At 36.6% G+C, this 26,901-nt stretch overlaps 1 protein-coding gene across 1 annotated transcript; it reads right to left on the bottom strand.

Moving 5' to 3' along the window:
• Positions 1–545: 545 nt before the first annotated feature.
• si:ch211-250c4.3 (uncharacterized protein LOC100535981 homolog) lies at positions 546–22,168 on the bottom strand. Its single transcript, XM_046835433.1, has 8 exons — positions 21,779–22,168; positions 15,522–16,309; positions 8,438–8,599; positions 5,199–5,367; positions 4,340–4,467; positions 3,664–3,782; positions 2,159–2,262; positions 546–1,950 (listed from the first exon to the last, which is right to left on the bottom strand). The coding sequence occupies exons 1-7, from the start codon at positions 21,855–21,857 to the stop codon at positions 2,169–2,171; spliced, it is 1,539 nt and encodes a 512-aa protein (XP_046691389.1). The 5' UTR covers positions 21,858–22,168; the 3' UTR covers positions 546–1,950; positions 2,159–2,168.
• Positions 22,169–26,901: the final 4,733 nt, after the last annotated feature.

Here is a 26,901-nt window from a genome sequence, read left to right as displayed (position 1 = left end):
ATTTTAGAGTAGTCAATGTGCAGCTTGTATAGCAGTGCAGATTTACTGTCCTCTAAAAATAACTATTATTGTCTAAATAAATGGCAACAAATGTGAGTTCACCCTGTGATAACAGCTGTATGTCGTGTAACCATGCAAAGTTCATGTCCTATTCATCATGCTTATGTTTTTGGCTGCTTTAAAGAAACATACAAATATGTGTATCTTGTATTAGAGCTGTGTGAATTTGGTGCTTTAAGTACAATTCTCTTATACTGACCACTGCATGTTCATTATGGCACCTCATGGCAAAGCACTAACCACAAAGTTGGCCACAAAATTGTTGCACTCCTCAAAGATTGCTAGGCTATAAGAAGACAAAACACCCTATAACTAAGTTACAGTGCAGTGGCCCTTCAGTGCAGTGGATTATCAAGATGGTTTCCACTCGGAACAGGCCTCACAAGGGTTGATCAAAAAAGTTGAGTCCTCAGGTGCAGAAGCTGCCTTCAAAAAAACAGACGAACTGTCCAAGAGCATGAATTACTGGAACAATATCCTGTGGTCTGATGAGACTAAGATAAACTTGTTTGGCTCAGATGGCGTCCAGCATGTGTGGTGGAGCCCTGGTGAGAAGTACCAAGAAAATTGTGTCTTGCCTAAAGTCAAGCATGGTGGTGGTAGCATCATGGCCTGGGGCTGCATGAGCGCTGCTGGTACTGGAGAGCTGCGGTTCGTTGAAGGAGACATAGATTCAGCCATGTACTGTGACATTCTAAAGCAGAACATGAAGCCCTCCAGAAACTGCGCCAAAGGGCACTTTTCTAACAAGATAATGACCCCAAACACACCACCAAAATGACAACTGTCTTGCTGAAGGTGATGGTAATATAGTGGCAAAGTATGTTTTCAGACCTGAACCCTATTGAGCACCTGTGGTGCATCCTCAAGCGGAAGATGGAGAAGCATGATGTGTCTAACATACAGCAGCTCTGTGATGTCATTATAAAGGAGTGAAAGAGAATTCCAGCAACAACCTGTGCAGTTTTGGGGAATTCCATGCCCAGGGTGATTAAGGCAGTGCTACATAACAGTGGTGCTCACAAAAAGATATTGACACTTTGGACACAGTTTTGACATGTTCACTTAGGGTGTTCTCACTTTTGTTGCCAGTTATTTAGACAACAATGGCTGTTTGTTTTAGGACAATACATTTGTACTGCTATACACTGACTATTCTAAAAAATATATTTAATTGCCATTTCTATAATTTTGCCCCTTGATCACATATAATAAAAAGGTTTCTGAAATGTGAGGGGTGTACATACTTTTGTGACATACTGTATATTATCAAGAGCAGTGTGTAACACCTGACAGTCAAATGGACTACAGGGCTATCAGCTGCAATGAAAGCTTACAGGTTCTATATTATTTTTTTAACGCTACTTGACAGTATCCTGCATGTTTCGAAACTTGAGAATGAGCAAAAGCAGCTCATAGTACAGATTTTATATATATATTTTTTGCATAGTTTATTGTTGAATTAAATAATATCCCTGTTAGTTTTTTTTTTTTCATGCAAATATATTGAAATGTATACTGCTCTGAGAAAAAATCGCTCTGGTAACACATCTTATGCAATGCACTGCATATACTAATGGACAAAACTTTTATGACATTCAATTATAGTATCTAACATACAAAGTGACATGGAACTAGTCATATTTTTAGGTCCATTGTACACTCATAAAACCATACAGAGATTCCTGTTAAACATTGTGGGTGTAAGCTTTAAGTTTCTGAAATTTTCTATATGTACCCTTCTCTCACCAATCACAGATCACTTTCTCATCAACATCATCTTGTCCTCCCTTTTCTCGTTCTTCTTTTGCCCATGTTCTGTACAACTTCGCCATGTCCTCCTCTTCAGGGAAATGTTTTCTCATTATACTGCATCTGTTCAGTGTCCAGCTGGAAAACAGTAAAAGAGGGTAAATCTGTGAACAAATGAATATCTGCTCTAGTTAAGCAATATTAATAAAAGATAGCACTGCAATGCGGAACTGCTTATGCCCAATGCTTGCACTACAGTTCACTGAACCTTTATGTGTAAAAACTTAAAACGGTAAAGAAGATTAGAAACCAATATTTTGTATCATTGCAAAATTGTTTGACTGACCAGATCAGCGCTAATGAGGCCAATGATAATCAAATTTCTGATGCCCAAGGACAATCATAGAGTTCCTGTCTCTTCTGGAAAGTTCCATTTGCCCCACTTCAGGCCTGTAGACGAAACAGATAAACAATATTAAGTTTTAATAATTTATGCACATGAATTCTAACTAGGCATTTGCAAATTCTACATATTTTTAAACTTGCTGAATCACATGTGTTCAGTATCTTTAATACTACATTTCTCATCTGTGTATTTTATGAGTAAACACATGTAAAAGGTTAAGCTGTCCCCTTAACAGTTTTCCACAGGAAATTAAAACTCTAGCTTGGGATGAATGTGCAACTGGCATATCCATATCTCATATAATGAGAGCAATGCTCCTACTCCTCCAAGCATACCTTGAACCTGACACTGCAGCCCCAAACTATTCATTTAAGCCCATGCCAAAGCACATGTGAGGAGGACTACAGCTCACTTAAGCATGACGTCGAAGGGGGCAGAGAAAGAGTTGTTCTTTCAACAAGCTGTGTGACTCCTACCAGATTCCTCTTGCTAACAAACTCTTAAACAAAGCTAGGCCACTGTTCCAATATATGGTCTAACACCTAGAAAATTCACTTAAAACTCTTGAAGCATAACCTTATACCGAAGTAGAAAACTTTGAAAAGAATCTGCTGCGCAAGAATGCATCACTATGTATAATTAGCACCGAAATACAAAATGATTGTGAATGACATCACATAACCTGATAAATAACTCCCTTTACAGTTACAGAAGCCAGTACTAGTCACCAATTACCACATGAGAACAGGACTAAAGTATGCTAAGGAATTAGAGGAGATGCACAGAAGGTTTGCTGAGATACATTGTTATCATACTAGGTGCTCAAAACTGTTGTTTTTCATGTCTTAATTGACATATCACTTTTCACATATCACATTTATCACTTTTCAGTATAATTTGCCATTAAGGATTCAAATAAATAGTAGGCTTTCAACGCTAAAGAAACCAGACTTGTATTCTGTGTTATACACACATGGAGGACATATATGCCAGTTGACTATAAAAGGTATAAACTTCCTTTGTTGTTTAATGTACTAATTCGTTTAGGTGTAATGACACTGTTATATTTAGGTGAACAAATGGTCAGGGAATTTCCACTATAAGGCTATTTAATTTTTTGTTGTTGTTGTTAAAATAACCATGGACCTCATAGTATTGAAGGTTAGACTATGACAAAAGATGATTGGGTGATGGTCATATTGTACATAATAATAAAGGTGTAGTGTAAAGCTGTTTGATGACTTTCACAAAATATACATTCTAACTTTCTTTCAAAGATGTACATTTATAATATCATCTTTGTGCCTACTAGCTATTGAACCTCACTTTGTCTTGTTAGATTGTACTATATTTGTGTGGGTTTCTAGGGACAAATGTAATCTAGATTTAATTGATAAGATACAATAATCATAATCAAAATCATAATCAAAATAGGCATCACATACCGGTATAGCTGTGGACATGATCTCTTGAAGGAGCTGGAGGACAGACCAAGTCTACTTTGGTTTCTCAGCTTGCTCTTCTTGACCAACTCCTTCACCCTGCCCCATGCATAGTTCTCCGGCTACACATACACACAGCAAATAAAAAAAAAAATTTTTATTTATTTATTTTTTAACAGGTGTTAATATTGTATACAATTGTTTGAGAAGAATATGTAAATGACTGCAAACATTATACATTATATTTCATAAAACCATGTCTGTCCATTCTGTATGGTTACAATTTTTGAAGTTGTGTTTATGTCTGTCTTTGTGTGTGTGTGTGTGTGTGTGTGTGTGTGTGTGTGTGTGTGTGTGTGAGAGAGAGAGAGAGAGAGAGAGAGAGAGAGAACTTTAAACTGAGGCACTTTACCTCTCTCTCTTTCACGGATCATATTATAGTGTTATGTACTGCTAAAAAGTTTTTCATCTTCATGTATATCAGTCATATATCTACATGTATATCAGTCATATGTGCTTCTGCTATGTTTTAGTTAAAAGTATCATATGACAGCATGAGCCTCACTGGTGTAGCCTCCCTTATAGTCCTATGTGTAGTATGCATGACTGCACATGATGACAAATCATTAGTGTGAGTCAGAGAGGAGTTTACTAAAGTTTATCAGCACACATGACTCACTCGTCTATGGGGAGCAAAGAGAACCTCTGAGCTGTCATTCAGGTATCTGGCCTCCCCCTCTGTATAACTTCTCCTGGTAAAGCCTTTTCTCCACACAGGCGCGATCTGCTGGCGGCCTCCTTCACAATCTGTCCAAAAATCAAACCATACAAAGATCATTATTACATGATACAGTTACACTGTCAGAAACAGTTATCATAAAGAGGAAGGAATTGTTATGACAGATGGTCAAGTGAATCAGTGATCCTCTGGGATTTCTGGATTTAGTTTGGCACATGCACACAGCCATACATGCACACACTCTAGTTTTCTACTCAGGAATGGAGCATAGAATTCTAAAATCCTTGTTGATTTTAAACAATTTGAGAGATTCTGTCTTTATAACCCAAATGCCAGGAATTACCCTTTCAATCCAACATTCCCCCGAACTGCTACCCCACACATAAGGGAATGTCTGATGCTTAGAGAATAAGACAGAAAAACATTTGGAAATGACTCTAGTGTTGTTTTGGGCAGTGTTACTTATTTGAGACACACCCAAGGTGAACCTGAGGGGAATATGCACCTGAAGTCCCCTGTGGTTTGTGTAAAGCAAGACAAATTTTCCCCAGTCATCACATTACAGTCATACGTAAACATTTATTATGTAGTAAGTAATAATTCACACATTTTTCACAAGTACTAATTCATTTGGTTCAAGGAGATTTTGAACAAATTTTGATGCTTTTGAGATGAAAAAAAAACACTCCAAACAATCCTGGCATTTTCGCAATTGGTAGTCTAGATGCAGCAGATGCAGCAGTATCCTAATGTACCTTTTGTTAACAACCAAACTATCTCACATTTGTGCTGTACTGACCGCTGAAGGCTGGCCTGAGGGGGATATGTGTGCCCTCTGGAATGGTGGATAGGTCAGACAATGTGCCGCTAGATGCTGTTAGGCTGGTGTAGTCACTGCGTGAATGTCTCTTTGACTCTTGAAAAGCCAAGCTGCCTGCTCCACAGTGACAATGCTGTAGGAAGAAATCCTGAAACAAACAGGAATCAGGTGCTGTTGATTATCTGTTTTAGCAGATTTCAATTCAATTCAGTAATAATAATGATAAGTTACTGAACCACAGGGGTCAGAGTACACATAAGGATAATTCAGCTTGTTATTGTTCACACCCATGGGTCAAGAAAAGTCCTTCAGCATAACATACTTGGCTGCTGAGCCAAAGTATGCTCAACATCTGTTTCATATTTATGTAAGTGCAAAATGATGCTAGCCATCACGAACTTTTGTTGTCTGCTGTAATGTGCAGTATCAAAGTAGGAATACTTTGAAAGTGTACATAAGTATAATTTGGTAATATTTCTACTTTAGGTAGGCTTAAATATTTGTGTGAATTTCATTTTTCTAAACAAAATTGCTATTTCGCTAACAGAAAAATGCGAACATGACATGCTTCTATGTAAAATGTGCACTGTTGGTTGGCTTTAAACCAGCAACAAATTCATCGCATTCTCAGGCAAACTTGGCCAATAAGTCTCATTCTAAATCTTATATTAGACTGAAATGTAATATGTATCAGTATCATAAAGGCTGTTTTTGTGATTGTGCATATGACAAGGTCTCATCAACTGTGTAATAAAGAGGCAAATAAGTAAGCAAATTTTATACACACACACACACACACACACACACACACACACACACACACACACACACACACACACACAGGGCCAGACAGTTACATTAATGATATGTAATTTATTAAGTATTTGAAGTCTATAAAACCCATGCTATGTTTATTCTATGTTTTGATTAGACTATATGTGCCTACAGTCTTCACACTTTTAGAGACTCGTCCAAGGCGAGTAATCAACCTTGTTCCGTTTCTGATGATGTGTAACAGATATTTTAGCAGCACAAGCTGAATAATACTCAACTTAAATCCAATGAGCATTTAATTATGTATAATCAGCTGGTGTCACTGTCATTGCACATACAGTAAATACACTATGAGCTGGAACTAATTCAGCTTCAGCACTGCTAATTTCTCCCAGCCTGTGGATTTTTCTTAAGATCATTGCACATGGTAGAAGATACCAAATAATCAAGATATTATGTAACTTAAGACTAATTTATTATTATTATCTTTAAAACAACCTTCTAGGACCACCCTAGCTATTTTAACTTCAACAAAACAGCGGCTGTGTGAGCAACCATAGCTTTTTCCTGTTATTGTCCTCATGCTGTAATGCTGTGGTGTAAATCACATACATATTCCACATTTAGAGAGAAAACATTAATCATAAACATTAGCATGATGTACAGAAAAAAGGCCATGACCTTCTTATTTAAAGAATTTGAGCAATTCTGTGTACTTGTATTATTGATAATTTCATGTCTTATTTATTTAAATAAAAAAAAAATATTTTCCTGCATTTTTATGAAATGCACAGCAGTAATGTGATATCTCTACTATCAGCATACAGTATACGTAAAATCAGTGCCATTTCTCCTTTCACAATTTCTCTCCACTGTCAAGATTGGTCATACACTACACTGATAATATGTAGTGGAGCAGTAAGAGAAATGAGACCATGTAGGTGGTAACTGCTTATTGTCTGGGTTGTGAAGGATTATAATGACTACAAATGAAAGGCTGTCTTGAGTGTGCAGAGGAGGGTGGCTAGAAGCAGCAGGGAGGAGACTGGCATGTCAGCTGGGCCCATTATTACAGAGACTGGGGCACGTTTCAGCAGAGTTCCCCTGTCTTTTGATGTGTGCAATGGCGTGTTGTGGCCCCTTTGCCTTTTCATCCATCATGCACACATAACAGAGAGAATGAACAAGCAGTGTGGTCCACAACTTTTGCCCACCATTGAAAGCATTGTTTTGTTTAAGAATATAATACCACTGGTGATTACCTTCTACCCATGTTTGCTAAAGCTTCATACAACTGTCACCAAAAGGGGCAAAAATGGAGCATTCATTTAGGTTACAGAACATGTACAAGATATCAAGTTGCTATGAAAACACACCACTGTTGCAACATAGCTTTCCAGAATGGGATAAAATGTACACAGGAAGGGAGAAAAAGATTTATAAATATTTAAAGTCTTTTACCAGAATGAAACTCTAACTCTTGAAAATGAGAGGATTCTTAGTCTTAATTCAGAATGGCTGCCTATGCCAATCCCTCACTTTCGCCTCTCTTTCTTTGATTACTTTGAAGTGCGACTCCCTGCTGGGCTCACATACTGTGTTGCAAAAAGCTTTTCCGGACCCAGCACCCAACCTGACATTGCCAGTTTGGAACAGACTTTCTAGAAAAACCATGAACAAAACAGCTCTCACAGTGGCCAAAGTCTTTAAAGGGCAGACAGACATCTACACAATGTGCTGGCATGGGTTTTTAGTCATAGGGTAGATGTCTATAGTGGGACAAAGGTGGGTAAAGGATGATCAAGGAAGTATAATACATTCCATAGATGAACTTCTACTAAAGAAATAGTGACCAATGTAGTTTGTAACACTGGTGAATCACACCAGTGTTGAATTTTACATTCTCACTCACTGTTCATGTAGTAGACTATAATACAGCATGGTCTTTATTCTTTTCACAGCAACTTGTAAATTAAAATTAAAAAATGTGACCCATTGGACTATAGGATGATATTATTTCCAGTGTCTCCTTGCAGGAAGTGCATTAAGTGCATTAGCATCAACATGAGACAATACAAAAAAAACCTAAGCTGCATAGAGTACAAGCCATGGGGATGTCCTAAAATATGTGGACCATTTGTGTATTAGGCCTAAACCCAGATGTTCTTTTTATCAAATGTACTCTAATCTGACAAACAAACCAGCTAAATTTACACGGAGGCTACACGATTGCTTTAATAACCCTAAAGCAACATGCTAAAAAATGTTTTTGTTGAGCATAGACAGAACATAGCTTTAGTTTGGGTTTACTATTTAATTAGTTTTCTAGTTTTACTAAAACTAAACCTAATGTGTCTTAGCTATTGTAAATGCAGTGATTATTGCTTAGGATGTGTCTGTTTCTGTAATTTTTTAATTATTTTTTTAAAGAAAAAAGGACCTACCTCTTTAGTTTTTTTCATCGTGCTGTCCTTCTGCAAGACACAGATCTGTTTCTGCAGTTTCAGGTTGTGCTCCTGAAGCTGCCCGATTTTCTCAATGAGCTGGCAGATGTGTTCTAAATATCCCAATCCTGAGCCCAATGGGTTGGCCTGAGCCTGATTTACCTGACATACAGAATGGAAACAAAAATTACATTTAGAATTAAGAACTGAGGAGAACAGACCTGCAAAATAATATGTAGAAAGTCTAAGTGTATTGACTGGATGCCATAGGAAATTTGTACCTTAAAAAACACGTAGTGGCATGTTAGTGAGTGTGTAAATGCCAAAGCATGAGATTATTCCCACCAAACCTTTTAAAAAGCATTTTTATGTTTACAATGAAATTTTATTTGGACTTTTTAATAGTTGTAGAAGCACATTTGAAACACATGTTTAGAATGAGCTCTAATGCTAGTAAAATCATTAAAGAAACATGTGCATGTTTACTTCTTCACACTATTGCTCTTTTAAAAACATTGATGATAGCCAGCAGTCCATTCATATAAAGAGCCACACCATTTATTTCTCCCAAATTGTAAAGAATATATATATATATATATATATATATATATATATATATATATATATATATATATATATATATATATTTTTTTTTTTTTTTTCTTCTATTTTATTGTTTTATATAGTATTATATATATTGACTTGTGCTATTTAAGTTGAAATTAAATTTAAAATCATCTAAAGCATCTTTAAATATCCTTGATGCAAATCACTTTTTCATCAGCATCAGTAATTACTTCAGGACTTTGGACTTAAGGTTCGAATTGTATACACAATGTTTGTGCCACCACTGTGGAGTGATCAACCACAATATTTAAGACAATGTCAAGATTCTACAAATATTATGCTTCTCATTTCTTAAGCCTTAGTCACTGCATTCATTGTGAGCAAGAAGCCCACTGAAGCCAAATCTGTTGATTTGTAATTTGCATAAACTCTAAATGCCCATGTTTTACAAAATATAAAAAGGAAATTTTGAATAAATATTTATACAATTATCCACATTCCAAAAAGCACCCCAACAAAAGCAGGATATGAGCTCAGGTCCAGGGTTTTTTTTCCTCCAGAAAGCTTTTCCGTGCCACTTACATCCCCAAGCCCACCATCAGTGGAAACACAAAGGCTAAACAATAGAAGACAAAATCATAACAGGGAGCAAAAACTCTGGGACCTGACATCAGTCATTTCCTTTGACGGAGTGTGCGATTCTTAAAAGGTCATGGTTACACACTTATGACCATGAGCTACAGTCATATATGAGTATTGCCATTATATATCACATTAAAATAAAGTATGCCAAAATTTTTGTTAAGAAACATAACTATATTTTGCCATTTAATATTCACTGGCACAATGTCCTCCCCATGTCTGTATGGGTTTCCTCTGGGTTCTGCAGTTTCCTCCCACCTTCCCAAAATATTCCCAGCAAGGTGAAATTTCCCCCTAGGTGTGAATGAGTGTGAAAATGTGTGTGCTTGGTGCCCAATGACAGACTGATTCCCAGTGTTCCCAGAACTCAAATCTACCGCAACACTGTCCAGGGTAAAGCAGTCGCTAAAAGTGAGTGAAAGTTGAATCTCAAATTCTATACCAGCAAAAAAGTGTGACTATGAAATTACTTTATTTATTATATGACTGATTAATTCATTTGTTGTTCTTTGGTTAATTCACTTCCCTGTGTCAAATGCAGGTGAGAGATTACCAAGTGCTTCAGGTTTTTAAGGTTATTAAATCCAAAAATCCTACAGGATGATGTAAACATTCTCACATGCTGTGTAATAAGAACAAGGGAAAGCCAGTCATTAGTTTTTTACTATTAGTCTCTGAGTCTTAAGGATGAGATTCAGCAGATCTTATCCTTCTCAGGATCCCTAGTGTCCTGAGTAAGGGGAAAAGGGAAGTGCTCGGGAAAGCCCCACACCCTTCACTTCCTCCCCCTTCAAATAAGACGGCCACATTATTCCACAAACTGACACTAATGAAAGCTCAATGGTTTTGTTATTATATTGTGCATAAGGGCCATAACTTCTCAAAGTCAGGAGGTTGTCATGACTCATTGTCAGTCCAAGTAAAAACAGCTTTGTTATAGTTTTTGGGTGGTATTCGAGCAACATATATATTTCTTTAGAGTTAGAGTTTGTAAGTATAGATCAAATTGATGATCTATCGAAGAACCCTGGTAGGAAAAAAAACATATTTTCCTTAGAGAGATTACAGCACCCCGCTCATGCGCAAATACTTTCCTAATCATGACTCCATCCGAGTGGAATGACCAGCCAGATGTGGGGTGGGGTGAGAGATATGGGAAAAGGTGTGTTTTTTGTAGTAACCAGAGCAAACTAAGTGAAAACAACTGTCAAATATGTGAATACATGTTTTCCAAGTTGTGTACTGAGGTAAACAAGTCAAGTTGTTTTCTCATGTAAACTGTGCATACTGACTAGTTTTTACAGATTATGTAATTGTGTTCAAATATTTATGATGTGAGACAAACATTTAGACTGATCTGAAGAGCCACACAAGCAGCACAATGTCTATCATTCAGCATATGTACACATCGGCATAAAGCTTTCCCAAAGCAGCTCCTTAAGATTAAACAAAAAAAATCATGCCAATACAATCAAACTTAGTCGAAAAGCTACAATTGTGCTACAGTATTTCTCTCTAAAATAAATACTAGGCATGACAATAGAAATAGAATATATAAAAAAAAAAAAATGAATTAACATTAGTTAATGGGGCTGTGAAGTTTTACAGTGTACCGTTATGGGGCTAATAGATGTCTATTGGTTCAGAAATCTGCCCCTTGCTTACTCTATGAACATATTAAACTAATGTTTTGTGGTTTTAACTATCTCAGTGGGCTAGTATACTCCTTGATTTATAAAAAAATATATAAATAAATAAAAATACATTGGGAATAAAATCCATGAAATTTCCATAATAGGCAAATAATTAGTGTGTCTATTATGAACAAAGCAGTATTTTTGCTATCTTTTTTTTTTTTTTTTATCTATGAGATGTCATTAAGGTAAAAATGTTGCCGAATCTCAATTTAATAAACCAATGTATGACTAAAACCACGACAATGAACTGCAAGAGTGTATGCTTATGTTGTAAATGCTGCATATGTTGTGCCTATTACAGTGTTATTCTAAAGTCTCGCTAGATTAGTCTATAGCATGAATCAAGAGTGATTGTTGCTCTTTGTAATGTTGTTTGAAGCTTTGTCGTTATTAATGTTGTCTATGGACGCAAACCACTGCTAATGACACCCAACAGTAACAGGCTGTGATTTATACATTTATAGATGCAAGCATGGAAATAACCCTATCTATTTTGCCTTCTTACACAATGTATATACATTTTTTACACGACATGTTTTGAATGTCCCATGAAGCCTCACCTAGACAGAGCCACAGGCATACGGTTGGATTGGAAATTGAAGTTTTGTTGCCATAAAAGTCTTAGTTTTTTGTATAGACATCTCTGCAGCATAGCCCCCTTTCCCTTTCCTTAAAAGCAGCACTGCAGCTATGTTATACTTTCATAAGGAGGAAACAAATCAGATTAGCAGAAAAGTAGTGGGGAACCCTTTGAAGTTGCTGTGTTTGAAGCGGATGGAAAAATATCTTAAATCCCCGTTCCAATATCCCTTTCCTCAGTCCAAGAGCTCAGTTTAGTGGGCAGAGGAATTAGTTTATTAGGTGTGCTGACAGGTAATGATGAAGCTAGAGCTGACTGCCCAGTCTGCCTGTCGTCACTGTGGCTCTAAACTCCAGAAACACTGTTTAAAAACACAATTTAAAAGCCTTTAAAACGTTACAAAACTACAGAAAAAGCGTTTTAACTGTGTACTTATAACTGAGTAATATGAGCTTGACACCTGCTTGACGCATCCAGGTAGGCAGGGGAATGATAGATTTTAGACCGCAGGGACATTTGGCTATGCTGGTTTCATTCATTTCAGACATCTGCACAGTCACTCAGCACAGATGAAAAGGTGCTGGGTGATGTGCGGCTCCATAAAAAGAAAAGAAAACTACACCACACACACTGTCCATGACAGCAGTACTGTACTGTACAGAAGCAGAACATAACACACTCCATGTCATGGCCATGGTAGAGAACACTATGCCCTTAGATTCCCATGGTCTACTCCAACTGCACTGAAACCCATTTTTTATATATATGTGCAATGGTACACAAAATTCACAGTCCTGAATATATCTTAGTTTTTAATTCATGGTTCGGTTCAATTTCAATATGGTTAGGGGGAGGAAATGCAAAACAATTGCAACAATTAAATGGTCACAAAATAAATAATAAATAATAATAAATTGAAAAGAAAACAAATAATTTATTAGACCCTATTTGGTTAATACAGATGTGTATGTGTGTGTTTTACATTAAATATTTAATTTTCTAAAGACGTGAGCTTCTTAACTGTTCTACTTATTTCAGCATACTTTTAACAAACGTCTCCATTCCTTCCATCCTTTATTTATTCACTCCCTCAATATGCAGAATTGTCAGGTTTTTTTCCTTTTAAAAGAATTTTTGAAGCTACACAGAAAATGCTAAAGAATCAATAGCGCTAACGTTAGCCGCTAACCAGCAAGTGGCTATCGGCTAACGCTAGCGTTATGGATTCAAGATTTTTTGTTGCATGTTTTCAAGTTTATTATAAAATTACAAAAAAATACAAAAAAAATGTGCTCAAAGTGGGAAGTGGAAACAAAAAAACTTACGGGCGGTCACTTTATATGTTTCTGAGGCAACTCAGATTTTACCTATCTTCTGTACGTAAAAAGGATTGTATTCGGTACACATATACTGAACCGAAAGCCCTGTACCGGCAAATTTCAGTCTTGGTTCCAAAAAATTTTAATGAGATTTTATTGGAAACTATATTTATTTGCCAGATATGTTTATCAAGTCAACGCGTCAGACTCTTTATTGGAAGATGTAGAGTGGCTTCTAACTTAAAAAACAAAAATGCTATTTGAGAATTGAATGAGTTTTGTTTAGTTTTTATTATATTCACTGTTTAAAACTGACTTAAAACTACCACACTGTATACCTTGTGATATTAATACATACAGTAGATCTGATACTGCTTTCATTGGTTTTACAGAAAGCTGAATGATCTTCACTTATGCTAAATAAAGACTATTCTTTATTATGTAACCTTTCAGTCATTGTGTCTTTGCTGACATTAAAAGGACGTGTAGATTTCAGTCAGATGGAAATTGCTCCAACATTTTAAATGTGATCCAAAAAGTGTAAATATGACAGCCTACTCAGTTTGTAGCAGCTTGTCCTGCTCATTCAAACTGAAGTGCTATTATTGCGTATGTCACTGAGTTGTTTGGATCAGCAGACGCTGGGGAGAAAACAACCAAACATTCTGTTCATTGGTAAGGAGTGGCAGACATTTAATGTTTATTTGTTCTGGCGTCCCTGAGGAATTCAGTCTAACGGTTGGATCAGTACATTTCAACCTCAAGGCAACCATACAGTGCAGGCTTTGCCAGAGTTATTGTTGAATTTTGTTGAAGTTTGACAAATATTACAAATACTTCTTCAATCAAATGTTGTATGTATTAACAAAGAAACACTAGTTAAAAATCCTGCCTAACCAGCTACCAGCTGCTTAAAGATATTCATTACTGCCCAAGCTGGTGGTTCACTTTAGTAAGTTATTTTGTATTGTTCTTATTGGTTGACCAAAATTGGGCACTTTTGCAGTCACTGGCATTCTAATGAAACCCAAACACCAATCGTTACTTTATATTAAAAATGTCTATATTTCCACGTATATCATCTTTGCACACTCATTACTTAACCTTCCAAGCATTTAATATTGTGAGTTGTAGTTTTTTTTTACTAGTTTTGTGATTTAACAATTTGCACTGATTAATGTTTATCGGTTTCCTAACCCCTTGCTGGTTTCTTGAAAAAATCTTTCAGATTTGTTATCTAGAATCATTAACAAAACTTAAAACTGCATTTGCATCTGCATTCACCTCTACTTTATGGCTGTAATGTTATTGTTAGCTAGTCAATAATTTGCTTATGTATTTGATAATTCTGTCATTCCATTAACATAATGTCAGTAATATCGTTTACTTATTTACTTCTACATTTTAGTGATTTTGAACTAGTTGACCATGCTAAAGAAATAAGAACAGTTGAGTTTGTATCAAGGATCTTTGATTATCTTTATGCAATATCTAATATTTCTAGCCATCCTAGCTAGGTAATGTTAGTTCTCTGTAGCTATAAACACTGCATTTACCTCAGGTGGGTGCCAATATCTAAGTCAAACAACCAGAGCAAAAAATGTTTGCAGCTTAAAGAAAGAGCAATCTACATACTAGTGAAATCCATTGATTAAACCTCTTTTGTCTGGGGCATTGGCTACTTGGAAATGGTTTACTTAAACATGAAAGGAAGACATGTTCAACAAATCAGACAGGTTGTAGCCCAGCTGCCAGGTGCAGAATAGGTGGAGTTTATTGCCCAGCATCTACATGAATGAGAACACTGTTCATATTGAACGAGTATCATGAATGTGCTTCTGTTGCTTTTGTAAATGTATTATCGAAATCAAGCATTTTATATAGTGAGACCAAAATACCTGAAAATTAAACGAATGTGTGTTCTTCAAGTTTATACATTATTACATAAGCCAGGTATGAATTTCCTATTTGAGTGTTTAAGATTTCATCTCTTAAAGCCCAGACCAACTATTAAATCAACAAAAGAATATACTGAACATAACACAAAAAGTATAATAACCCATTTATCAGTAGCACATTGCGAGAATAAAGATATGGTGCTTGCCAAAATAATTACTTTTAATGCTTAAATGTTAATTTTTGCCTGTAAAAGTATTGTTCCTCTTAACATCTTGTTACTGTGAAGCTGCATAGACAGTGGTAATCTGTTTATATAAATCCGGAACAATCTTAAGTCTTTGAGTAAATACCATCCAAATTTGGTAAACTGTTATAGTTACCTCACTAAGCCTGCAGCACTCTTCCATGTATTCATCCAGACTGTCACTCGTTGTACTTTTCCTTAATGGCCGCTGTGGCAAATCCATGTTCTTATCATATGTGTCAATGGCATGGATAATTGAGTCTGTGTTCTCAGTAGCATCACTCTTTATTATCGTATCTTCTGTCTCTGTACATACTAAACCGTCCTCACAGCTTTCTGTGGCTTCCACTACAGTTCTGTTCTCTAACCTTTCTGAATCTCTTACAACCTCCAGCAGAACATTATCCATCTCATCCTCTGGTCTGTCTTGAAATACTGTGAGATTGGTTTCTTGGACACATATACATGATGCTGGTTCAGTCTCTAAAGAGTCTGCACTCTTTTCCAGTGAGAGGAGACGACTGCTGGCTTGGATGTGAGGGTTTGGATTTCCAGAGTCACATGAAGACTCTCTACTGTGAACAACAAAGCTCTGCTCTGAACCTGTTGGAGTAGACGGTGAGTTCGCTCCACTAGGCATCTCTACCCCAGAGTCCTCTGATTCAAATTTGTACAAACCTGGCAACTGGGAACTGGAAAAAATTGCAGTCAAATAGTCTTTTTTTGACTCCACCAGTTTTGGTTCAGGTGCCACACTGTTGACAGATATTGTTTCTTCGACTTGAAGTGGTAAAGAGATATCCTGTTCAGACATGGATATGTTTGATACAGAGTCCTCCGTATTTAGAAGTTTCTCATGGATGTTTTTGAGGAGCTTCATCTTTGTCAGTACAACCTCACTTTCTAACACCACATCCCCTTTGCCTGCAAAAAGAACAACAAAATGTGTTTTTAATCACTTCGCTCAATATATCATGGTATGTACTAATACAACAAAAACAGAGAGCCATTATCCAGTTTTGTGTGTTTGAGGAAGGAAGGAAAAAGAGGAATTTGTTACCGCCCAGTGTTTGAGTAAATTATTAAATAAATGAAAAAATAGTCTAAATCACATGTATAGCAATGAGTGTGATTGGATTTGTCGTTTATATGAACACAAGTAGGTTTGTTTTTTCAAGTTAAGTAGGTACTCAGTGACAGAATAGGTGCATGTATATGGAAAATGCTCCTTTCTCCTTTTGGAAAACCTCTGAACTTCTGATTTTGACCACAGTGCAGACAAAAACTGTATATGAGGGCCTGTGTGAAAAAAAAAATCCCAGTGATGAGAGCTTATCTTTTACACTATAAAGCATTCTTTAACATCAGAGATCCACACAAGGCCCAGGATGCAGTGAGCCCATAGTTATGTCTGTCTCCTGCACTGAACTGTCCAGCTTTGATCTTGTGGCTTGCTTAATGACATTACAGGGCTCAGTCATATGTGACTTCTCCTATTTCTAACCTTCAGCAATCTGATACTTTTCAGGTGTCTGTCAAGAATTTATTTTTTGTCCGAATTTTAAAGACCTGTTACCTGGTCTGCTAAATAATAAGCTCCCTTCCCAAACAGCTAAGTGTTTTAACAGCAGACTCAGAAATTATCTATCTGGAAACTGTAATTAGACCGCTGTCTCTGATCCCTTAAGCAATGGCTATAGGTTCGACCTTTTAAAAAACATGTTTTCAGATTTTTCTGTTTGTTGTTACATTCATATGATTTATTGAACACTTGATTTAAAGTATTTAGAGTCATATAAACTATATCCAGTAAATCAGTACATTGCCAGGATCACAAACAAAGTTTTTCATTTAAAAATAGTCAGTCAGTTAACATGCCTGAGAAAAGAATGTGTTATTTTCATTCAAATGGGTAGTTGTTTTTAGATTTTAGTGGCACTGCACAAACACTGATACCATTTCAATTATTCGAGGCCATAAAAGCTCCTGGTCTAGGTTTTTTCCACAATTCAAAACAATGGCTGTGTTTTGCCAGCTTTTTCTCATGAACTCCCATTGGGATATCAACACAAGCGTAACATAGACCTGGACGATATATGCTATTGACAGCCAGTCTACCAGACTACCTCTGTCTCTCATGACTCTGTCTCTCATCATATTTTTCTAGCATAGTTGGTTTAGGTACTATATGTATACACAAGGGCACATTGAAAAACACTACATGTAGCGGTTAATGTATTACATATTACTATCTTTGAATATGTGCAGGTTGTTCTTTCCCAGTGCAAGATGTGAGGTTAATTTACTAAACAAGCACAACAAATAAACAAAATTGGATTTTTGTTGTCAAAAGCCCAGAACAAATTGAGCAAATATAATTTAAATATGGTTGCCATACACTGGTTCCTCATAAGCAGTGTATGCCAGCAAGAAATACAGAACTGCTGATGGTGGAGCATTTTTGGCCACTCTGTAGGAGAAAGCAATCTGCATCTCAATCCCCCTTGGTTTTCAATTAACATCCCCAAGACCTGGCTGCTGGTATAGAGAGATCAAACAGGCCCTCATCCAGACCCTGGCAGGCAGGAATGTGACTAATGCTGAGGTCGTACGTGCACCAGAGTATGAATGCAGTAAAAATACAAACAAGCAGAAAAAGCAGGTTAATACCATTGTTGGAAAAGAACACCACCCACATTCTCTGGTCTCTTATCGCCATGAGGTTTTATGCGAGTAAATTATTTCAAAAGCACCTGAACCCGTAAAATCCATGGAAACTGGGCTTCAAACCTCTACAAACCAAAACATTAGGCTTTTGACATACCGCTTTAATCTTGTTTTCTTGCCCAGTTCTTTCCCATTGGAAAGCAAGTATTTTTTGTCATGTCCCACCTGGAGCTGTTGTTTGGCTTTAGGGGACATGATTTTTCCCCCTCTGTACTAGTGGAAAATCCCTCACATGTTATGCTGATATAAAAAGTCAGTGCTCAATCAAGAGTTATGGAGTTATGAAGTTTTTCCTTTGATTTTTCAACTTCAGTAATGATTAGGAATGTGGGACTGCTGATATGAAACAGAAAGACAGTAGATATCTGTAAGCAATGTGGACATTTTGTGAGGCTTCACAATTCAAAACACATGTTGTCAATTATTAACACTGGTCATGCTCATTCTTTTGACAGAATCAAGAATAATTGATTAGCCATTTGAGAACTGGATTAATTCTTTTGTTGATGTGATATTATGGACATGAGTTTCCACAATTCAAGAATTTACCATCATATGTACGTACTCTGTGAAACCTCTAAGCGGCCTATGAAATTAATTATGGGCTTCAGGAAAACAAAAAAGATGTGAGTACTAAATACAAATGTACAACGTTTTGATGTAAATGCAAGAAACAGAAGTAGTTGCATGTAGAAGGTTTGTAACATTGTAAAAAGTTATGTACTATTTCATGCAAAGGTAGACTGGTTCCATGTATTTATGTATCTGATGTCTTTTTTTTTTTTTTTTACAATCCTCTCAATACAGCTTCTTAATTATAGTCATACTATTAAAAGTGGTGAACAGTACATGAAGAGTCTTGCACTCTGACAAACCTTCCTGCAACAATGTCCAAAACTTTCTGTCAGACTAAACAGCAATACCTTCTGTTTGCTTGCTGCATTGAAACAGGTGTTACATTCAGAACCAACAATTTAAAGCTCTTTATTACCAAGTTACAACCCAAACAATGTATTTCATCACAGATTATTTGTGCAAAGTCTCTAATTTGTTCTAATGATGTCATAGTCAGAGTCTGACTCAGTGCCTTAAATTGTTTAATGTCAGGTGTTGCTCTCAGAACAAAAGCAGTTGGAAAGAGTTTGTTTTTTTTTAACAAGAAAAAAACTCCTATGGTCTGCTGACTAAGAACACTTACGCGATGAGTGCCCCAGTGATAAAAGCATAGATATGTAGTCTTAAGTAAAAGACTGTAGCCTAGTCAGATTTACCTAGTCTGTATCTGAAGTGACTACTGACAAGAGACAGCTCTGAACAGAGAACCATCATACTTAGTGTCTTTTGTATATTTTTTTTTTGTATAAGAAAAAATATCATGTGCTTGGTTAAAATCCAAACCAAATCGTTTTAGACCTGCACCAACTGAAATTATACATTACCTCTTGAAAATATCTTTGTTATACTAGGCATATTGGCCAAGTCTGAGGTTTTCACATAAGATTTCTCTAAGCCCTGGACTAGGCTGTCCCATGGCTCAGACGCTGAGCTCCTGGGTGGAGAGGTCAGAGGCAGGCCAAGACAGGTCTGCTTTTTCATGGTTAAAAAGGCTTAAGAGAATGTCAGAGGCTGACTAGCACCATGGGTGGTCAGACTCAGTGACCACAAGGTGCAATTTCTGTAGCTCAACGTGTCCAATCTTGCACATCAACAAAGTATTAAAGTTAAATAAAATTTTATATTCAATTTGAATATTACATTTTGTTTAATACTGATTAATGGGTATGGCTGAGCTTTTCATCAATAATATATTTTCATAATAAGTTGTGAAAGTAACAAATTATTATTTAGAACTACTACTATCACTCCTCCTCAAAGTGTTTCTTATTCAGTCACCGGCTGACAGGATCTGAATTCATTTTTTAAGATGACTGCATTCTTCAGCCAATTTGAGTGAAACTTCAGACCAAAAGTCATTCTCAGCTCAGACTTTCTAAGCAGTTGATAAACGGTTTTAACGAAATTGCTGCTTTTCCTTGGTCATGTGTAACTTCACATTAGATGACAAAGACCAGATGTCACGTTTCATGAGGTGCGAAATGCAGCTGCACACCTTCCCACCTCCCCCACCCTCTTTCTTTAAGCTCAGCACTTCTCGCCTGTCTGTCTCTCAGAGTGATAATGGAGTATTTCCCCTACATTCCCTGGCTGGGATGGGAATCCTGAGAAGCCCTTCCAGGCACATTATCAATGTGAGCTGGAAAGGTCCAGTCTTTCATTATCTGACATTGTTAGGATAAGAAAAGAATGTGCAGGAGCAGTAACTCCAGTAGAGATTTCCTCAGATGTATATATACTTACAAGCCCTAGAGGTACTCATAAGCATTATAAACCTTCTATGATTTACAGTCAAACAGATTGGTAAATAATACAAAATGTCTTAAAATTGAGGACAGTAATTTAGTCTGCTGTCAACACCTGGATTAGTGAGTCACTTCCACCAATAACCCTGGTTTGATATGAGTCAAATATTTACTGAAACAAAACAAAAAGGTTTGTGGCAGTGTCTGCATTTTTACAAACATTCCCATGTGATGTCACTTTTGTAATTATGGTTTACCTACACATAAATCTTTTACGCAAAAGATTTATTTCACATAAAACTCTTTTAGAACCTCAGCAATATTCTTTATCCATTCAAACCTAATTAACAGTGTGCATCAAATAATAATAGTAGTAAATGGAGAATTTATAATGGAGAATACAGTCATTTATTTAAATAATTTTGTGTTTCAAAGTTTCTCTTAAAGTTTCCATCGATCTCACCCAAGAAACCCCTTATTTGTTGTGTTCAAAATACAGAAATGATTTATTTTCATGAGGAGAAATATGCAAAAATCTTAGAATACAGAATATATTTTGCTTTCAGCTTAACATTTGTTGTATATCTTTGGAATATAAAATTTAATTAAAACTGCATCCAGCTTTTCAGCATTTTCCAATTCTGAGGAAACTTCCAAGCACTTCATGAACTCTTAATTAACCCACAAGAATTCAACATTTATTGTTCTTTCACAAATTATAGTGGTAGAGCACTCCATTTTATATTACACATAAATGTTCATTTGATTCCCATTTGTAACAGATGGGGAAAAATAGAAATCTTGCTAATTAAAGTCAACTGATTACTTCATGTAAATTATCACATTCTAGAATGCCATGCTTTATTGGTTATAACAAAGCCACAACAAAACAGACTGTAAGGAATTAGGGTAGAATGTAAGTTTAAAATTCTGTTGTGCAGACAAAAAATGTGAATACATAATATTTCTTGAATGCCTAAAGCATTTTTTGAAATGCTTAATATAGTAATAAGTAATTATATTAACGTTAGATATATTATATCTATTAAATATAAGTTCCTAAACACAAGGAGATTAAACTTAAATACTCATTAGCTAAATATAATTAAAGTTGTAAATGTATGGCAAATAGAGGTGTGAAACACAGTTTGCTTGCAATAAGTAGATAAATTAACAAATAAATTAATAAACTGACACCTCAGTCATAAAAATAACTCTGCAGCCACTAACCCATCTGTTTTTTTCTGCCAATTAGAGGTAGCATGATCTCACATAATAGGGTGCCAAAGCAGGTAGTCAGTCTTACCTTTTCTCCAAGGTGTAAGGATGGTGAATGATTTATGCCAGCTGAATGCAATGCTCGGTTTTCTTCGTATTGTGCTCATTGTGAAAGTCCAATACAGCTGTTACAGCAGTCTTCAGTAATGTGAAAAAATGAAAACCTTCTTTCTGAAGTATTTAGATGCTTGTCATATTTTGAATATGCCAACTGGATAGTCCATTCCTTCTGGTTTAAATGTTTAGAAAAAGAAGGGTTAAATAGCCCACCTAGATCCAATGAAGCGTCAAAGTCTTTTTTTGGACATGTTGCCAAAATACCTATCTGGATGTGAGTGTGTAAAAGCTTCTGTGCCTTTATGAGATTGTGTGATATTGTAAAAAGAGTCTCTTCTGCACTCAGTGAGGAGAATGTGAACGCCGGCCTCCAGCAGGACGACCACTCAGCAGCTGGGAGGAGGGGTGCCTGAGCACTGAGGGGAGGGAAAAATAACATGTAGGAGAATCCAGAAAGGAGGTAGGGAGGGGGACTTTGAAATTTACCAGTGGAACATCAATAGTTTCTTTTCAGTAAAAATGAGAAAAGAAAGTGTATTTTCCCAGTCCAATGTCTGATATGTTCACTAGGACACAAAGTAAGTAGAAGTAAGAGCAACATCTTTCTGTTACTTTAGTGTGCTTTATATTTTATATTGGACTGGATTCCCTCCCTGATCTATTAGACTGGCAATCATTAGGCAAGCCTATTCTGTCCACTCCTGACACCATAAAGTCTTTGATTATGCTTTTTAAAATGCAAGCTTTCTTTTAATGTTATATATTTAATTTATTTATCTATTTAATGTTATATAGAGTTCAATTATTTTTATTAAGTTATTCTTAGTGACATGTACAGCTTTTATTTGGTCATGCAACCTTATGAGGAACATTAACAGGTCTTTGTTTTGTCAAACAGCCAAAACGCTTAACTGACACAACTTTAGTCCCTATAATAGTTTCTTTGTAAAATGTAAAAAAAAAAAAAAAAAAACTTAAAAGATTTGGAATTCATCCACACCTACAAGGGTCAACTGAGCTGTAATGCCATACTTTCCAAATCTCCCCCTCACTTATAAGTGGGAGGAATAGTTATCTGTTGGGACATTCTTTCAGTTTTCAGTGAGGCACTGTTCTACAGGAAATACATGTGGCTAGTAGTTTGAAATTCTTGAAAAAATTATTTGTATAAATACGTTAGTCTAATTTCTGTAAAGGCAGATGAGTTTTGTTGTTTATTTTGTCAGTGACATGGACATCTGAAGGCTTGTTGGCACTCACTGCTGTTTTGGTGAGGCAACAGGTGAGAACATCAGTGGGGTCAGAATGCAGAAAGAAGTAGCTCTACCCCAAGGCAGCACTGCTAATCATAAAACAGATCTTCTAACCATTATGGAACAAACACATCCATGTAACTTGATACTATAAATTCCCATAACACAGGTAGCAATATTCTGCAAATATGTTATCAACTGTTTCATAAACACACCTGCTCTAGATTTACATGTACATTGACAGTCATGTGAAAAAAAAAATATGGTAGTATCTATTGTTTAATGTATCAGGGCATAATAAAAAGCCATCTGGTTATTATCAAGAATGAATACAATCTGATATGAACAACAACATATAACATATTACATGTCATTGTTTATTTTACAAAAAATGAAGCTGAATTGGAGAAACCATGTGTAAAAATTTGTCTGCTAGATCTAGGAGGCTAGATAGCAGCCAGTTGCAGCTTATATGATACAGTCCTCCCCACTGTACTGATCACTAAGCTCAGTGACCTGGGTATCTGAACCTCAATTTGCAGATGGATTCTGGATTTTTTACCAACAGACCTCAATCTGTTAGGTTGGGCAACCAGGTATCCTCAACCCTCATTTTAAACACTGGCATCCCACAGGGCTACTCTACTCCCTGTTCACCCATGACTGTGGTCCATCAAGTATGCAGATGACACCACGTGGTTGGCCAGATCAGCAACAACGTTGAATCGGCCTACGGGGAAGAGATCCGAAGCCTGACAGCATGGTGTGCCACCAACAACCTGACCCTCAACGCCACAAGGACTAAAGAGCTCATTGTGGACTTTCGGAAATCCAAAGCAGGAGACATTTACCAGTTAACATCAATGGAACTGATGTAGAGCAAGTATCCAGCTTTAAGTTCCTGGGAGTTCACATCTCTGAGGATCTGTCCTGGCACCTTAACATTTTAACTCTGCTTAGGAAGGCACAACAACGCCTGTACTTCTTGTGGAGTCTCAAGAAAGCTCATCTGTCCCCAGGGATTTTAACAAGTTTCTACCGCTGCATCATCGAGAGCATCCCGACCAACTCCATCACTGTGTGGTATGGAGGCGCCACTGTGTGTGAACGCAAAGCCCTGCAAAGGGTGGTCAACTACCTGCCAACTACCTGCCATTGAACACCGTCACCACAGCAGATGTCTGTGCAGAGCTCACAACATTATCAAGGACTTTTCACATCCCAGTCACAAACTGTTTAACCCTCCTTCCATCAAGAAGGAGATACAGGAACATACGCACCAGAACCAGCAGGTTCAGGGACAGCTTTTTTATATCCACCATCACACTACTGAACTCTACACAACACAGTTAGATCACTGTATAGACACTGTATATATCTTCTGTACAATTATACATACACTGTACATATTACATAGTATGTCTTTTATACTTCTCATTCTCCACACTTATTGTGCTTTACGTACACCATCTGCACTATTTTATTCATGTGTATCTTTATACACCTTACTGTACATTCTGCCCAACATTTTGCATTCATGTATATATGTGTATATAATGTGTGCGTATATATATATATATATATATATATATATATATATATATATATATATATATATATATATATTAGACTTGGTTATTCAGCTTGCACATTTCTTAAATGCCATAATCTTATAACCTCCTACTTCTGCACATTTCTTTTTCAATGCCATAGCCTAACCATTTACCTGTACTTCTCAACAATGTCCACACATCTCTGCACTCCTATAGCCTTTATATTTATTCACTGTACATATGCTTACATATATATAACATGCTGTAAATATGCTACTTTTTCTGCACTATTTGTGCGATTGCTACTTTTTGCACTTCTGGTAGATGGCAAACTGTTTTTTGTTGCTGTGTACCTGTACTATGCAATGACAGTAAAGTTCTATCTATCAATCGATCTATCTATCTATCTATCTATCTATCTATCTATCTATCTATCTATCTATCTATCTATCTATCTATCTATCTATCTATCTATCTAATTAAATGGCCTTAATTAACTGATCGTTAGCAAATGTGGCCACCTCTATAAAAGCCAACATTTTAGTTGATTATTTGTAAAGAGCATTTAGTTGTGTGTTAATGCAATGCCAAGAAGAAAACACATCAGCAAAGATAGAAGAAAAAAATTGCTATAAATTACAATTACTAAAACTCTACAGGACTCAGATAAATGTTAAATGTAAAAGTCCAAGTGCAATTATAAAATACTAATCAAGTACAGTTTGTTTAGAAGAGTTACCAGGAGAAAATCTCTCTCTAAGAAGAGCATGGCAGCGCATCTTATTTTTGCAAATTTTCTCCTGAACAAACCACAAGTCTTCTGGATCATTGTCCGACAACTAAAGCTTGGCTAATATTAGGTCATGCAACAAGACAATGATCCCAATCACACTGGCAAATCTACAACAGATGAAAAAGAACAGAATCAAGTGTTGCAATGGCCTAGACCTCACTCGGATTGAAATGCTACCACATGACCTTTAGAGAGCTATGCATAAACAAATGCCCTCAAACCTCAATAAAGTAAAGTCGGCCATAATTTGAGTTATTCCTGTTAAAGGTGTTTGAATCATGAGAGGAGTTTTTCACACATTGCTTCTCTAATACAACCTCAGATGACAAAAGAAATGCATCAGGAAGGGCATTTGACTGTTGTGGTGACCTGGGAGCAGCAACAACAAATGCTAACAACTAGCATGCTATCCAAACTTTGGCCACAAGGGGCTGGACCACAATTATGCATGGAGAGCTAATCTCATGGGGTAATAGCTAATAGTGACAAACAGTGCCAATCTTGCAGCTCCTGCTCAGCTTGGAAAATATATTTTATGTTTGGTGATTATCTATCCAGTGAGAAAAAGACTCAAATCTGACTCCTTCAACTTAAAACAGCAGCATTGCCAAAGGGCTAATGACTGAACTCTGTCTGCTGAAGCAAGGACACCTTTCAATCTGTAGTGTTTGGGGTTCAATTGCAGGCTGACGACCCATCTCTGGAATGACTGCAGCTCAAGCAAGCCTAAGGCAATGTGACTGCTGTCATCAGTCTAATCATTCTTAACAGAAGCTGAAACTATAGACAGCCTTACTGGCAAGCATGATTATATGTGCCACATGATAGTGCAACTTGCAGTCTTAGTAGGTCCTGGTCCATGCCAGTAAATTGTGTTCTTTGCTTTGGTATTTTGATGTTTACCATGAGTTAGTGTGCCACAGTGTGAGAAAGAAAGATAAAGTAGGTGAGTTTTGGATGATTTGCTTTTTAGTGAGAGTCCACAGCAGGAAGTGGTCCAAATATGACAATGTTCTGGAAATAAAAACAGATTACACGAGAACCTTTTAAAAGATAAAGTAAGCAGTGCATCTCCCACTCATAATGTGTGAAATGTGAGTATTCAGGGGCAGGTTCCTGCTGACTAAAATTAAAAAGTGGACAGAAAACCTTTATCTTTGGAACAAGAAAATAAAAATGAATACAAACTGATTTTGAGCTGTTGGGCCCAATATTTTATAGCACTTCTATACCACTGACAGGCCAACCCATGAACCTCTGGTATGAGATTGGGGACACTTTCTAAGGCTCTTCCTATTAGGTATATATTGTATTAAAAGCCTACCAGATACATGAGGATATGCCCCTTCCCTACTTCCTCCCCTATGAGGGCAGGGTGAGGCAGACAGGAATACAGGACCATGATGTCATGTTTTAAAGACACCATGTAGATGGTCTGTTTGACCACACAGGGTTATGATAAAAGCATTCAACTTCCTGAAGAACACTAGAGGTG

Source organism: Silurus meridionalis, chromosome 2 (genome assembly GCF_014805685.1).
Source record: "Silurus meridionalis isolate SWU-2019-XX chromosome 2, ASM1480568v1, whole genome shotgun sequence".
In the NCBI taxonomy this organism is placed as follows: domain Eukaryota; kingdom Metazoa; phylum Chordata; class Actinopteri; order Siluriformes; family Siluridae; genus Silurus; species Silurus meridionalis.
The sequence above is the reverse complement of the archived record's forward strand: the minus strand, read 5'-3'. Positions and strand labels throughout refer to the sequence as shown.

Bases quoted from the DNA above. Each gene is read 5' to 3' on its own strand.
- si:ch211-250c4.3 (XM_046835433.1), bottom strand. From the start codon at position 21,857: ATGAGCACAATACGAAGAAAACCGAGCATTGCATTCAGCTGGCATAAA. The intron at 8,600-15,521 runs GTAACTATAACA...TCTGTATGTCAG, and splicing joins AGTGCTGCAGGCTTAGTGAG to GTAAATCAGGCTCAGGCCAA. The intron at 5,368-8,437 runs GTAGGTCCTTTT...TGTTTGTTTCAG, and splicing joins CGATGAAAAAAACTAAAGAG to GATTTCTTCCTACAGCATTG.